General features: G+C 38.9%; 1 protein-coding gene across 5 annotated transcripts in view; it reads right to left on the bottom strand.

The window, feature by feature from the left end:
- The window catches only part of ptprz1a (protein tyrosine phosphatase receptor type Z1a), an 85,957-nt gene that overhangs the window by 25,195 nt on the left and 44,501 nt on the right, over positions 1-16,261 (bottom strand). The window contains exons 12-19 of one of the 5 annotated variants that reach the window (XM_058645159.1): positions 15,120-16,221; positions 13,629-14,180; positions 9,965-10,103; positions 4,052-4,134; positions 2,840-2,925; positions 1,765-1,785; positions 523-619; positions 267-349 (exon numbers count right to left, since the gene is read on the bottom strand). In XM_058645159.1, coding sequence (XP_058501142.1) covers positions 267-349; positions 523-619; positions 1,765-1,785; positions 2,840-2,925; positions 4,052-4,134; positions 9,965-10,103; positions 13,629-14,180; positions 15,120-16,221 — 2,163 coding nt within the window. Of the gene's footprint in view, positions 1-266; positions 350-522; positions 620-1,764; positions 1,786-2,839; positions 2,926-4,051; positions 4,135-9,964; positions 10,104-13,628; positions 16,222-16,261 lie in introns of all 5 variants that reach the window. The other 4 variants (XM_058645158.1, XM_058645160.1, XM_058645161.1 and 1 more) reach the window with 4 other exon arrangements.

Raw genomic sequence — 16,261 nt, 5'->3', positions numbered from 1 at the left:
AGGAGTGAGATTTTAATCGGGCAGCAACAAGCATAATGGAGGGCTCCGCAGGTTCTCTCCAACAACAGCGTGCCTCATGAAAAGGTTTAGAAATAGGCAGATATGTGCTTAGAAAGAGGGAAACTGTGTAGTGGCTCTGAGAATAAAAATAAGTTTTGACTCTGTGTTTAATAGATTCACTCGCTCAGAAAGGAGCCTCTGAGTGAAGGTGAAGGCCTCCGTTTGAAATGATGCCGACATCCTTGTTAAAAAATGAAGTTCCTTACATCTACATAGTTTGCGTTGATGTAATCTCTTGTTTTTCCGTGTTTATCGCCGTGCGACGAGAGGCGCACTCGGCTGTGGTCGTCTGAGGGTTAAAGACAAAACAAAAAGAAAAGGAAAAACAGATCAATGTGGCAAAAGAAAACTTTGTTTTTAAAGCAAATGTCTGTCTGTTTGTATGTGCGCTCATTAGATTAGCTTTAAATGTCAAATTTCAAATGTAATATCTTCTGTGCAGCAGCAGTAAGTCATACTCACAGGCCAGGATGTTGCTGTATCTGTTTTTGTTCTTGTTGTCAGGATGATTGGAGCCGTCAGTGGTCATCTCCATGTCCACTGTGCACGTCTGCACCTCCTTAAAACACACACACACACACACATGCAGACTCTAATGGAACAGAACATTTCTACTTCTCTCTTTTCCATTTATTTTCATCCATTTACGTGACACTTACTGTTGCTGATTAATGGGGTTTATATGTCAACACACAACAAAACTCAAAAACAGTCATCAGGCTAAATATCATCCTAGATCTTTTCCGTCATATATTCATTTCATTTTTATTGTCTTATATTTAGAAATGTAAAAAAAAGTGTCTTAACCCTTTAACACGAGTGTGTTGCAGTGCACTTTGCATTATCATTACTACGCAATGGTTTGTGCTATTGGCAAAATTCCAGCAGTTTCTAAAAGCTGAGAAGATATTACGGTAATTTCACTCGTACTGTTGCAGGAAGCCAGATAATCAGTGCCTTTGTCACCAGAGAGGAGAGAGTTGGAAAAATGTAATTTTTTTGGCCTGTTTTTTGACATTGAGACAAAGACTCAATCAAATGTTATTTGAAATATGTGTTATACTGTTAAAATTTCAAATTTATATAATATATATATATATATATAGTTAGTGATCATTCGTGTCTTCAATATTAGAAAATAATAAAAAAATAATAATAAAAAGGTGTTTTTTATTTTTTTATTTTTTAAATAGTTATGTATAACTATATTATATATAACATATATGTAAAAAAACAAAAAACCTAAAATATCTCTTTTTTAGTAAGTGAATAATTGGGTCTAGATCTTTATAACATTTTTTAACATTTGTCATTTGTTTAATTTTCTACTGAAGTCCTTTATAGTTTTACACATTTTTTCACAGTTTACAGATTCCTTACTACTTATGTATTGTTCTTTTTCTACATTTTCTTTCTACTTATTTATGAATGGTTAGAATGTCTCTCTTTTTGTAGATACGTATTGTGTGTATAATGTTACCCTCTTATCCCCCTGGCTCTTTTAGCTCTGTACAAACTTGAACTGCTTGTGCGTGTACATATGGCAATAAAGTTCTTGAATCATTAAAGTCAAAGAGCAGCCATGCGTTGCACGTCCACACGTTTCACATGAACAACAACACTGAGCGAGACAAAGACAAACGCTCACAGCTACATTACTGTGTGTAGAGGAGCGTCAGTTTTGTCAGGAGGAGAGCGTCTTACCTCGTAGCTCTCCTTCAGTATCTAATGAGGAGGGTGAGGGAGCAGCAGGCAGCCAGGACGTTTCCATGACAACACAGTTAAACAAAGAAGTACAAAAAACACAAATTACAAGACGACAACACACACACACACACACACACAAAAACCCCACTGAAGCACAACAAATTCATCTCACAGTTACGGCTCATGCCACTGCCGACAAACAGGGAAAATCAACCCAAAGAAAACGAGAATGTAGGAGGGAAAACATGGGCTGGAGGACTGGAACCGGGACGTTTTCCTTTTGAAACTGTTATTCTGATGACGGAATGGAGGCAAAACTTTAATTCTATCATTTTCTGCAAATCATATGACCAACCAATTCATTGATTATCACAATATTAAGCAATTAATATAGTTATATCGATTGATCATTACGGCTCAAAAAATAACTTTTATGATGCTCCATGTCGCTTTTGTTACTTTTAAAGTTAATAATCTAATAATATTTATACTGTACAAACACACACACATATACATATATATGTATACATATACACATATATATATATATATATATATATATATATATATATATATATATATGTATATGCATATATACATATACACATACACATACAGATTCTTCTGTCACCCTGTTGTTTTCAAGTTGACTTTTCCTGTAGTGGCAGTTTCAGAACCAAACAGAAATGAGCTGATTCATTCATTCAATGACTGACAGTGATTTATTGTTATATTATCACTTCACGTCATGAATGGTTTGAGGCCTGAAACTGCTCTGTCATGACAGATGGACAACTGACTCACACGAATGAATGAATGAATGAATGAATGAAGGCTCCTCACAAACATCTGAGCCAGGACTGCAACACTCACTTTATTCACTTTATAGTATTGATACAAAAAATAGTCATGCAATGTTGCAGTGCTGCATCAAGCCAGTAAATCTGACATCATCACAGGTCAACAAGTAGCGTGCACACAACATGACAAACAGACACACACACACACACACACGTCAAAAAAGTAAATTTCATTTTTAGTAAAATCTTAAAGACTATTCCTGATTTCATACCTCAAACTCTCGCTGGAAGCCCTGGGTGTGATGAAGCTCAGAGACGTGTTTGACAAAGTCTCTCACTGGAAAAGCCATCTGCTCATCTGCAATGAATGAATGAAAGGAAATTAGGATAAATTGCCAGGAAAGGAAACAAGAAATGTTCACACATTTGCAGCATTTAAATTTAACCTAATGAGTGACAGTTAGTACAGTTTAAGAAGCTATAGTTGGGGAGTTTTGGTGATTTTAATGACAGTGGAACATTAGTGGTTATATGTTTTGTAAATTGAAAACCATTAAAAACTAAAAGTACGGTCATTTTAAACGTCAAACATGAACCTGATATTTTTGTGCATCACAAACCTTTTGAAATTAGACATGTTAAACTGAAAATAAGGCCTTTTTGGAGAGTAGGGCACAGGTAGTTTAAATGCAGGAAAGTATAAAGTACTGTCGTAAACACGAGAAATCTTTCAAAAACATGTTTAAAACCAAAAATGTTATTGTTATATATGTGGAAAATAACAAACTAAATTCACCTTTTTAACAAATTTTTGTGCAGGAATGCAAGCAAATACGGTTACACTTTACATTAGGGAACACATATTCACCATCAACTAGGTGCTTACTAACATGCATATGAGTAGCATAGCAGACCTTCATTAGTAATTATTAAGCACGTATTAACACCTTAATCAGGAAAAATCTTAATTCATGTCGTAATAGAGGTAGAATAAGATTATGTAGAATAAGTGAGTACCTAGTTAATAGTGAATATGTGTTCCCTAATCTAAAGTGTTACCGCAAATACTATAAGTTAACATCTTAATCAAGAAATAATATAATAATGTGCTTTACTGTTATTTTTTTGTAAAACAGTACATTTGAAAATTTGTGGATAGCAATAACAATTATATTTTTTATTATACTATATTTTAGCATTAAAAAAATCATTTTGGTTAAAGAGGTTCTACATACTGGTGTATTAATCATTACAGAAATATAAAAAATGATTTTGATAATTACCAATGCTGTTAATTTTGTGCAGCTGTGGCACGAACCTAACATTGGGTGTTCTGTATATTGTCTCGTTATACATGAGGAGCTGATCTAGTGTCTAGACTTGGATTCATAGTTAAGCTTAAATGGTTATTCACTTGGATTTAAAGTGCGGTCAGATAGAAAATCCGAGTTAGGAGCCTCACAAGTATAGAAATGTGTTTTTACCAGATGCTAGAGCTGAGGCTGCGTTGATGACTCTGGGTGACGAGCTGTCATCGATGTAGAAGTGAGCCGTCTGAAAACACGTCCTGTTGACAAAACAAGTGCTTCAATTACAGGGACCTTTAAATACTTCAGGTGGTGTGAGTTTGAGACAAAGCTGCTGCCTTTAGTCTCCGAGTGTTCCTGTAGCAACTCAGTCCTGTAGTGTGGAGCTACTGATGTGCCCTAAAGAAGATCAGGTTCTTCCTTAGTGTCTGAAATGATATAAGCGATTTATTCTCTTCCAGTGTCCTTCAAATGTGCCGGAAACTTTGGCAGTGAATGATGAGGACAGGTGAACGATGAGGACAGGTGAATTGGCGTTAATTAAGGTCCCACAGTGAGTGAGAAAGTTAGAGCATTTGTGACCTTTGACCCATTTTGACTGATAAATTATGTGTTTACATATTTTATTTTGTCAGCAATTTCATTTGTAAAGGTTTGCCTTTAGTTAAAAACAATTCATGTGAGAATTGTGTTCCCTTGTCCTTTTTGCAGAACCCAAACCTTGTTAAAATACTAAGTAACTTTTACTCTGAGTACATTTTAAACAAGCTACTTTTTAACTTTAACTTGAGTCCAGTTTTAGACCAGTACTTTTACTTGTACTTAAGTAAAATCTTATCAAATTAGTGGTACTTTTACTTGAATATTACAGTACTCTTTCCAACTTCGAGCAACAAGGTTGCAAGAACCCTCTTGAAACTGGTTTAACCTTGACCCTTTCAATCAGCAACACCTGAGAATAAAGCCTCAAATAACCCAGCATGACTCTGCGCCAGTGTCCGCCTCAGGCAGAATATAAGAAATTAAATACAACTCCCTAGTGATTGGGGGAGGAAACTCACGAATAAAAATGTAAACTAAAAAATGGCTCCTACAGTTCCTGTGAAACTACATATTGTAAAACAGAGGACAAGCATATCAGGTAATATGGAAAATAACCAGCAAATACACTGAATACAAAGAATTGTGTTGAGCATTAATAAAAAAAAAAGGGGGCAAAACACTGGTTCTGAGGAGTGGAGGTTGCTTTTGTTTTCATGAGGCTCTGCTTTAGCCCCGATTTTTGGAAAACATGAAGTAATCTTCCTCAAAATACAGACATGATGTTGTGCTCTGCTAATCCTCGACATGTTTTTAAATGGATGAGATCGTCCCTGATGAACCTGTGTTCTTTCAGGCCAGAAATGGGCAACAGGGATTATTATCAGCAATCACAAAGACACACAGATATAGCTCTGAGATTAAAGACAGGAAACAAAAACCATTTGTATTTAACAGTTGTTTTTTTTCTTCTTTTTTTTCCCCTAAATGTTGGATTTACTTGATATTGGCCCCTCACCTCCCGAACAAAGTTCCTTCCCGGGAGAATATTTTACTTTACCTACCACCATAAACCGCCATTATGTTACACAAGATTGGAAACAATGTAACTAAAATAAAAAGGAAGAAGTTACCCATTCACTCATAATAATACAAGTAATGTCCTTGGTCTCCTTTCAAAGGAAACTCCTGAAACAAAACAATAGTGCTGACCTTTTTCAGAAAAATATCACACATATGTATATAAGTTTTATTCTGTCAGATTTTACAATTGTGATATAATTAAAGTCAATCTTTAGTTTTGATAACACATTTAAATATTAAGGGAGCATTAAAATATTACATATAAGCAAAATATTGATCCCGGTGCATGTCCTAAATGCAGCCTTTTTGCGATTTACTTCTTGCATTGTTTTTGACTTTGATTGAAAATTATTAGATAGTTCAGATAAAACCTGTGGTAGGACCATTTTTTTGATTTTCTTTTTGCCAAAGCCCAAAAGATCTTTTCTCATTTCTTTTTCTCATCAAGTCCATTTTAAATGTAATGTTATGTCAAGTACAGGAACAAACAAACTCCAAATATTTGTGTCAGTTTAATATTTGATCTGTAACATATTTAAAATAATCTGCAGTGATATTTCTCTGAGTTTCTTGTGCAGACTAATAAACCCGTCTGCCTGCCCTCGTAAGTCTGTAATTAATACTCTTGTCTGTGGTCAGTCTCTCTGAGAGATTCCAGAGAAAAACCTGGAAAAATGTGTTCCTACCTACGACATGGAGCTCCAGCCTCAAAGTGACAACAAGTGGTTATAATTGCATTTCTATCTGTTCATGTCACTCCCTGTACATGTTGTGCCTTTTTTGTTTCCATGTTGCATCTCATTGTAATCATGTAACGGCCTAATAAGAGACAATTTGAGCCTCTTTGAGCTCCACGACCTTCCAGCAAGAGATATTAAAGACCCGTGAAATGAAAAATACATGTTCCCTGTTTTGATCCTGTGTTAACTCTTCATGTATCTCTTGTTAAACAAACTGAACTGTTTGATTGAGTCACCGTACTCTACAGCAGCAGGCTGTCGTCCCAGGATGAGCTCCGAGTTACCAACTGGTTCAGGTATGAGCAAAGAAATGTGGTTGAGGGCCGAATTTTTTTGTAAGCAAAATGCTGCCGATAAGTCGAGCAGAATTCACTGAGGACTTAGTTACCACTCTGGCTTCTTTTAAGGCTTCTGTCACAGAAAACAGAGCTGTTTCAATGGAGTGGCTACTTTTGAAGCCACATTGGACAGGGTCAAGGAGGTCATTTCGGGAGAGGAATTCATTGACCTGCTTGAACACCGCCCTTTCAATGAGGAAACAGGAGAGGAGAGAGACCGGCTGAGGTCTTCTAAGCAGTGGTGTAACCTGAGTGTGTTTGAATGCAGTAGGAAATGTACCTGATGTCAGTCAGTCTGTGACAGCAGGAGCTATAGATTGCAGGAGGTTGGTTGAGATGGGGTCCAGTGAGCATGTAGTAGGACGGCTACATGTAAGGATGAAGATGCAGTAGGACTTCTGCATGCTGAGTATTATTCAAAAAATATTACTTTATTATAATATCATTATATTAAGACTTTGTTCTCGGAATATTACGACTTTCTTCTTGTAATATTACGACTTTAATTCGCAAAATATTACAAATTTATTTCTAATTATATTACAACTTTTTTCTCATAATATTGCAACTTTATTTCTCGTAATATTCCAACTTTTTTCGTGTAATATTACGACTTCATGCTCATAATATTACAACTTAATTTCTCGTAATATTACGACTTCATTCTCATAATATTACAACATAATTTCTCGTTATATTACAACTTCATTCTCATAATATTAAAACTTAATTTCTCGTAATATTATGACTTTTTTCTCATAATATTATAACTTTATTTCTCGTAATATTACGACTTAATTCTCATAATATTACAACTTAATTTCTCGTAATATTACGACTTCATGCTCATAATATTAGAACTTTATTTCTCGTAATATTATGACTTTTTTCTCATAATATTATAACTTTATTTCTCGTAATATTACGACTTAATTCTCATAATATTACAACTTAATTTCTCGTAATATTACGACTTCATGCTCATAATATTACAACTTTATTTCTCGTAATATTACGACTTTTTTCTCATAATACTACAACTTAATTTCTCGTAATATTACGACTTCATTTTCATAATATTATAACTTTATTTCTCGAAATATTACGACTTCACTTTCATAATATTACAACTTTTTTCTCATAATATTACGACTTCATGCTCAGAAAATTACAACTTTATTTCTCATAATATTACGACTTTTTTCTTAAAAGATTTTTTTTTTTTCTCTCTTCAGTTGGGCCCTAATACTCATATAAATGAAAGCTAGGAATCTACCACTTTAAAATGCTACCACAGAGAAGAGTAAAGGTCATGTGCTGATAACTATCACAAAGCTACCACTTAGGATGGGTTATCATACAAAATATCATCTATGGACATGTACCTTTTCAAAAAGTCTTACTAGATTTTGCCCCCTTGAGTGGTACCAAACTTGGACTGGCCCATGGACTAGAGAGAGAGAGGGTTGTGTGTAGCTGAAAGGCTTAATCAGCATTGTGTGAACTCATTTGACAATGGTTTAACGGTAACAGGCATTTGTTCAAATTTAAAAGGTTACACACTAAAGTTTTAGGTTTAAAGAGGACAAAGGACACAGGCTCTGGAGCTGGGAGGTCAAAGAGTCTGTTCGGGAGTGGTGGATTTGATCAGATGCCTTTGGCTCTTTGCAAATGTTGGGACACATTTCGCAGTTAAAACCTCCTCAAACGACTTGACCTAAAAAGCACAGCAACAGTGTCCAAATGAGCACCATGTTGTCACGAGGGAAAGAAAAAAAAAAAGACACAACACCAGCAGGATTAGTGCAGTTTGGCCCCCTGCCTGTAGCGCTACAAGACATTTACACGATTCCTTCTGTCCGACATAATCAGGCGAATGTCCTTTTCTATCCCCCGACCCTCTCAGGACGCTCTCTGCTGAGTGGACGCGTGCAGTGCTGCAGCCGCGGTACATCCTTCACTGAGGATTAATCCCCCCTGCTCCTCAGATTATTATCAGCTTAGTACTGCTCAATCTTCAAGATACAACCATGAGGAGGATGCAGAACAAGAGGAACATGCTGAGCTGCCCGCACAGCAGATGAGTGGTGTACAGTCTGTGGTAAATATGACTCAAAGTGTCTACACTCGGATTTAAGAAGTTGGTTATTTGACGGTCAAGAGATGCTTTAGTGCAATGTTTGGGGTAATCTTTCGGCCCTGACTAACTCAGTATTTTATAAATTATTTTCAAAGGAAACTTTTGTTTCTTCCACGTCAAAATTTGGTATGTTTCAATAAATGCAAAAAAAGGTTATCTCTCAAGGTCAACTGAGAGGAAATAAACACTTTGATGTCAAACGTAGAGAGGTGGAGGCCCAAACACACATGTACATATTCTCACGCTCTGTATCACTAATGCATTCATAAAAAGGTGTATAAAAGAGAACGTCTGAACGAACGAAAAGCAATAAAAGGAACTTTGATATAGTATACTAGTCCACAGTGTACCTCACGATCCGATACAATGCAACATGGTCCACGATACCAATAATATAACGATACAACAATTCTGTGATAGTCAATATATTGCAAGACAATTATATAGCGATACATCGTGATATCTGTCTAACTGAAGAAAACTAAACGTCTGTGAAAAGTAAAAAGTGTAGGATTTCGCTATTTATACACAACATAGAGAACAAAGTGCCTAAAGTCTACGTATTGAACGTGGATGGTGTATCTCTTAACGTAGTTTTCTCCACCATTATCACGCTGTAAAACCCAAGTTTACCTAATTCATCTGAGCAGTGCCACCGCAAGGAGACATCAGGTAGTGACGTCCAGGGAGGGAAACTGGCAGGGAAACTGTTGACTTAGGGCTAAGAGTTAAATTGTGGTTATACTGTAGTTACGGATAAGGCTCTTTTTTTAAAGCTGTTAAAATGAATGCAGAGTCTTAGGAAAAATATCTGTGCCAACACACCTGTGTGTTTTATAACACTATGAAATATGTTTTTATCAAAATCTCTACCAAACTTCACTTTTGGACTCTGACAGGAATAACTGAGTGTGTTCTTGACGTTCATGTCACTGACCTAAGACCAACACACACGAGTGTTCTCTCTGCGAAGGACAGATTACATGTGTGTATTTGTGTGATGGCTGTATCACAGTTTGAGGAAAGCTGATCTCAGACTGCCTCCATGTGAAACTACTGATGTACTGCATGCATCTCACACAGACTGGGACAAAAACTGCCAGTGGGAGCGAGATGGCACCATGAATTACCATGATTAAGGTTCTCCTCACGAAGGATAATTATAACATGTCCAGGCTGGGTATTTGTTAGCCGCTGTGCGACTCTCGTGCACATGGCCCAAACCATAGAGTGACAGCTTTGTACTGACCTCCAGTAGATGAGGATGCTGATGAGGACAACAAGTCCGACGACAGTGAGGGTGGAGATGACAGCGAGGGGGACCACGGCCTTCTTTTCCCTTTCCCGGATCGAACCGACCCTCGACTCACGGCTGCTGTTGCTGACATCTGGAGAGAGAGAGAGAGAGAGAGAGAGAGAGAGAGAGAGGGAGGAAAGAGAGAGAGAGGTCAGAGGGCATTAAGCAGAGGTGCAACCTGCACTGAGCACTGTTACTGTGTTTGTCAGAGGAAAAGCTGCTGCTGCTGCAGAAATGCGAAGAAATAAAGTAACAACAAAGGCAACCGTAAGTTCACTTAGACTGACACCCGAGTGCATCAGTGATATTACGACAAAGTAACAGCCACCGCTGACTTAAAAACACAAAAATAAATTTAAAGCAAAAACCTGAGTCTTCTGACACACATGAGATCATACATATGAACAGAAATGCAGGTGAAGAACTGGACCCTTTAATGGTTTGTCATATGCTACATAATGCTGACCCTTTCACTAATTACTAATTATTTTTAATTTTTCATAAAATGTCAATCATGACATGCCCAAATGTCTCTGTGTCCACAAACCAAAGGTATTTAGTTTACTGTTATGAAGCAGCAGAGAAACTAGAAATGATTCCAGTGCAGATGCCAAAAACTAAAAAAAACTTATTAAATTACTACATGACAGGTTTCAGAAAAGGAGAGTCAGTGCCACATTTTGCCACACAGCAAACCTTTTAGTTTGTCCATTCTTGAACAAAACGGTTTTGAAAAGAGCTGTACAATAATCCTTGAAGAGGAAAGAACAGCTTCTGGAGGAATATAAGTTGGTGCATTCTTACATCCAATATGACTCAAACGTAGCAGCTTTGTCTCTGTGGATTTCTTTTTCTTTTTTTGCATGTATAAAACCAAAAGACTCTTTGACCTTTAATAATATATTTCAGAGAAAAATCATTAACCGTAATATAACACTGAAACACAATGTACCACCGTGCACATTCAAGCATCTGCAGTGCACAAACACAATACTCGTCACAGTTAAACCACTTAAAAAAAAAAGAGATTGCAAACTACTGCAGCAGCACAGAAACAAGGCTCAGCTTTAGTCAAACAGCTTCATTGTAACCTTGAATAATGGGGAATATAAAAGTGACGGCCGAACCTGACCTCACTGGTGCCGAATCCTTTTTTTATCATCTGATAACCAGCGAGAAGAAAACACTGTGAATTATCCTTGATTGGGAGGTCTGGATCTAACCAGTTCACAGAGAGCCCGCTGTGTTCTTTCTGCTCGGCACGCTCAGAGTAAAGCTCATCTATTCAAGCATCCATACGGCACGCATTCAGCCTCGCGCAATCTCTGGATACACGGATGATGATTATGTGCAAATAAAAGAACTGGACAGAGGATGGAGAAGGTTATTAGTTTTAGTCAGAGATGATCTGAGGAGAATTAAGGACACAAAACCTCTACACAGTTACAAGACATTGAACTAAATGGTGAAGATGGAGTTGTGAAACTGTGCATTTTTGCTGTCGGAATGTAAGGAATGCAGATGATGGAAATGCACGAGTGAAGATAAGATTGTGTTTAAAGGTCCATAATCGTTGCAGCCTAAAGGTTTCCACTTTATGACTTGTCTCACAAACTCACGGTTACTGATCCGTCTCATGTTTGCAACAGTTACTTCTGCTTTTCATGCTGCTGCCGTGACTAAGACCCAGTCTGCATTTTATTAAATATGCTCATCTAATAAAAGGCTTTTCATACATCTTCATTCTTTGTGCTGCCTAAGAGTGACTGCAGAATGTTTCCTTTTCTGTATTGTTGTCAGTGTTTTATTTAATTTTAAAAAAGAAAGTGTGAATGTGAATATTTCTTACTCCCAAAACTCTCCACAAGTTAATTTTCTATTAATTCACCCACAGTGTGCAAAAATGATGAAGGGATTTGAATATTGCCTCTGTTTGTCAAAGCTGTTTCCTGATCTAAAGACTGTAAAACTGTAGACGATTAGCAAACTTATGATAATCCACCATCACAACAGGATCTGTGCTGCCACTAAACTGATAGCTGGAGATTTATTCTGTTAGATTAGGCCAGAGATGACCAAATTGCGGGCAGTGGACTTCTGGTGGGCCACGTTAGTACTACAAGTGGGCTGTGACATCATTTAAAAAAAAAAGAAAAATAATATATATATATACATATATATATATATATACATATATGTATAATTTTTACCAATTATTAATTACTTTTCAGTTTTGTAATTAAGCTTCAAATATGAATAAAAACGTTTATGGTTAAGAAAACAAAAATAAAATGCAAATTGACAAATTCTAGATTATCTATGAAGGACTTTGTTTTGTCCCCCAAATCTGAACGTTTTATAAAATAATAAAAAAAGCATGCATGTGAATTGTTACCAGAACCAGTAACATATTTAATAAGCTCTGCTGCCCTCTGCTGGCCATGTCTGTTTTGGGCAGAAACATGAATAACACTATCAGAGTGATAGACACATTTTCTTTTGTTTCAGGCCAGGATCCATGCGTTAATCTAAGTATAATATGACACCACTGTAAAGTGTTTGCTTGGAACATAATCTATGTAATATTTCACTCTACAAAATTACATTTTATATAAATAAATATATTTATATATATTTAATGATTAAATAAAATATTAGGTTCACTATAATGTAGTTGACATTATAGACATAAATATTTACAGGAAAGGATTCATTTATTGGCCCCAAATAGTCCTAGATATAGTTTTTATTGTTTGTTTCTTTTTTTAAATGTCAACATAGATTTGGGGGAAAAGGCAAAAAAGAGTCAAAGAAGAGTCACTAGACTTCTTGGTTGTTCTTAATCATGCTATGAAATGGATATAAAAATGAGAGAGAGAGTAGATTTGTCACTTAGTTTTAAATAAATTCACTCACATAACGGCATTGATATGATCACACCCTGACTTTGATTTTGTTATAATTGGAGAGCTGCCTTTTTATTATTTGACCTGCATGCATGAAAGCAGTCTTGAGTATAACTGCATGTATTAACCTATAGTTGATACAGTTGTTGTGTATCTGCTCCTGGTCTCTTTCTTCTGTCGCTACCTCATCTCCCTCTTGTCCTTTCTGTCCCCCATTTTTCCTTTCGAGGCAGATGGCTTGTGGTTCTGGAGTCTGGTTCTGTCAGAGATTTCTTCCTGTTCAAAGGGAGTTTTTTCTCTCTTGCTCATTGTGTGAACTGTTGGGTTTTTCTGCTCTTCATGTTGCTGTCTATGTACAGTGCCTTGAGATAATGTATGTTATGATTTGGCGCTATACAAATATAATTGAATTGAATTGAATTGAACCGAGTGACAACTCCCTCAGGACCGTTGTCTCCCTACCACGTCTTCCACCACAACGTTAGCAACAAAACAGATGAATAAGTGCCACTAGAACTGATGAGACTCAAACGATGATGAAGATAGTGAAGATGTGGAATCCTGTTGAGAAATGTGATGAACTTTTAAATTCACAGAAATGAAGTGGTCTTGATGATAGATGGTGGATTAGTCAGCTTTTGGGTATCCAGAGTTCTTTCTGATCATTTTGCAGATGTAAATGCAGCTCCCCCCCCCACAGCATTCTTTACCTGCGACCGGCTCCTCTTCCTCTGACCCTCTTTCTGTGCGTTCAGCAATACTGAAGTCAGAGGATGTCTCATTGTCGTACGGGGTTTCACCCTGTCCTGAGCCGCTCTCCTCCTCCCCGCTCAGTGGCCAGGGTGAAGGTGATGACACCACAGGAATGGTTGGAGGCACAGTGCTTCCTACCTCTGTGGTAATGGCACTGCCACTCTCGCTTTCAAAATAAAATGCAGAGGAGAGTTCGTCCTGATCATCTGGACTCTGGCCAGAAGCCAAGGTTGTAGACGGGGGAACAGTGATCGCAATGTGGGTCGAATAAGGAAGTGCGCTCTCCCCCGAAGCCGAACTTTGAGCCCTGTCCCACTCCTGATCTACACCCTCCTGTAAGTCAGTGAACATGGCTGAGCCAGAGGCACTGCTGCTCATATCTAACACCTGCCCCTCTGAGGTGGGGGTGAAGGGGGAGGCTGTGGGTGAGGAAGAAAGGGCAGAAGTATGGAGAGCAGAATTCCCATCGGACGCCGAGAACCGGGGAGTAGTGGCGTCAGTCGCCATGGCTGCAATAGAAATGGGCAGGTCACTGTGGGTGGCTTGTAGGAGGTGGGGGTGTAAATAGGATGATGAGGGAGAAATAGTGCTATGGTCAAATAACAAACTATCAGAAGCCGCCACAGACAGAGAGCGAAGGTCATCTATACCAGAGGCTGAGGGGAAGCCCACGCTAGAGTAAAGCTCTAAGCCAGAAGAGTCCCAGACTGAGGACGGCAGAGGGACCTCAGGAGAAGCATGCAACCCGGGTGAAGACGCCGATGGCTCCATAGAACAGCCACACATGGTGACCTCATTGCTGACGAATGTAAACCCATCACCACTGACCTCTGAGAGGAGGGATTCTATTGTGCTCCCTGTGGCAAACCTTGAGTCTTCAAACCCAGCTGAGACAGAGTGGGATAAGCCTTGAGTCAGGGGGAAGTCACTGGAAAGAAAAACTGAGGGCTCAAGGGTGGGGCTGAGAGACAGAGAGACTGTTGAGAGTGACGAATCCCAGAGGTGCTTGGCAGTGACGGTGGTGTCAGACACATCCGGCATTGTTTGCATAGGAGGGGTACTACTAAAATCTAATGGTTCCCCTGAAGAAAATGACAAAGACGAAGACCCAGACAACAAATCACCATCACCATCACTATCATTATCATCAAAGCCGACACCAGGGAAGATGGGATCAGTCTCCCAACCAGACAGGGGGTGCAAGGAGTGAAGCGGGTAAGGCAAGGTGGAGGTAGCAAGCGTAGGGGTTGAAGGAGAAGCCAGGTCGTGGCTAGTCAGCGTTGCGGTAGCTGCATGCTGGGAGTCCGACGCAGACAACAAAGGCCAAGACGAGGAAGGAGGGTCATGCAGGCAGGTAGAAGGGGCTGCTTTAGGGTCCGTGGTGTCACACAAAGAGGAGAAGGTGAAGGATGAGGAGGAAGAGGAGGGTAGGACAGAGGGGCTCTCACCGTTGAACACCGACTTTGTGGTCTGCAAGAGAACAGAACTCAACTGGACTGAGGTTGTGGTGGACGGAGACTGAGGAATGCTCGGACTCGCGGGACGGCGTGAGACAGCCTCAGTGGAGGGAGACGGTGTGGAGGTCACCTGTGAAAGATCTCCTTCAGTAGCGGTCTCTTCATTTAATGGGTCCGTGTCTGCCTGGCTGTAGGGCGATGTTGTTGTTCTGCTCATATCAAAGCTCTGAGACCTCAGTGTGGTTGGAGTGGTGCTATGTGAAGAAATACTGTCACCAGCTTTTGGCTTTACACTGGTAAATGAAGGCGTTGCAGTACTTCCATCACCTTCTGTCTTTTTACTGGTAAACATAGAAGTAGTAATGATGACACCACCTCTTGCTTTTGCACTAGGTGGTGTATACGTAGGTGTAGTAGTGCCAACACCACCTCCAGTCTTTGCGCTGGTAAATGTAGGAGTAGTAGTGCCAACACCACCTCCAGTCTTTGCGCTGGTAAATGTAGGAGTAGTAGTACTAACACCACCTCTTGACTTTGCACTGGTTAATGTAGGAGTAGTAGTACTAAAACCACCTCCAGTCTTTGCACTGGTAAATGTAGGAGTAGTAGTACTAACACCACCGCCAGTCTTTGCACTGGTAAATGTAGGAGTAGTAGTACTAACACCACCTCTTGGAATGATGCCTCCAAAACCATGTGTCTTTGTATGAGAGTTTAAAGTGGACATGGCTTCCTTGGATTCCTTAGCCGTTGTCGAGGCCGTGAAGTAAAAGGGAACATTGCCATTTAAGACAGCATTTCCTTTAACGTCTGGTGGCAGGGTGACTCCTTGTGGCTGCGTGTTGGTACTGCCTTGTACTGTGTCTTCCAAATGGCTCCGCCCCTGACCAGACTGTGGGAACTGGACAGAAGGAACAGGATCTGTGCTGGTTCTTCTGTGAGCTGAATCTCCTGTTGTAGTTCTGATGCCAGGTAAAGGTAAGAGATGTGATGGAGAAGTTGTGGTTCTTGGTGAATGAATAGGAATCAAAGCCCGATCATAATCCTCAGTTTGTTCAGGTTCATTCCATGGCAGATCAGGATCATAGTTGCCCTGTTGGTGACACGAAGATTAACAGACGTTAAAAAAAAAC

The sequence above is a fragment of the Solea solea genome, chromosome 12 (genome assembly GCF_958295425.1).
Source record: "Solea solea chromosome 12, fSolSol10.1, whole genome shotgun sequence".
Classification (NCBI taxonomy): domain Eukaryota; kingdom Metazoa; phylum Chordata; class Actinopteri; order Pleuronectiformes; family Soleidae; genus Solea; species Solea solea.
This window is presented reverse-complemented; position numbering and strand designations above follow the sequence as displayed.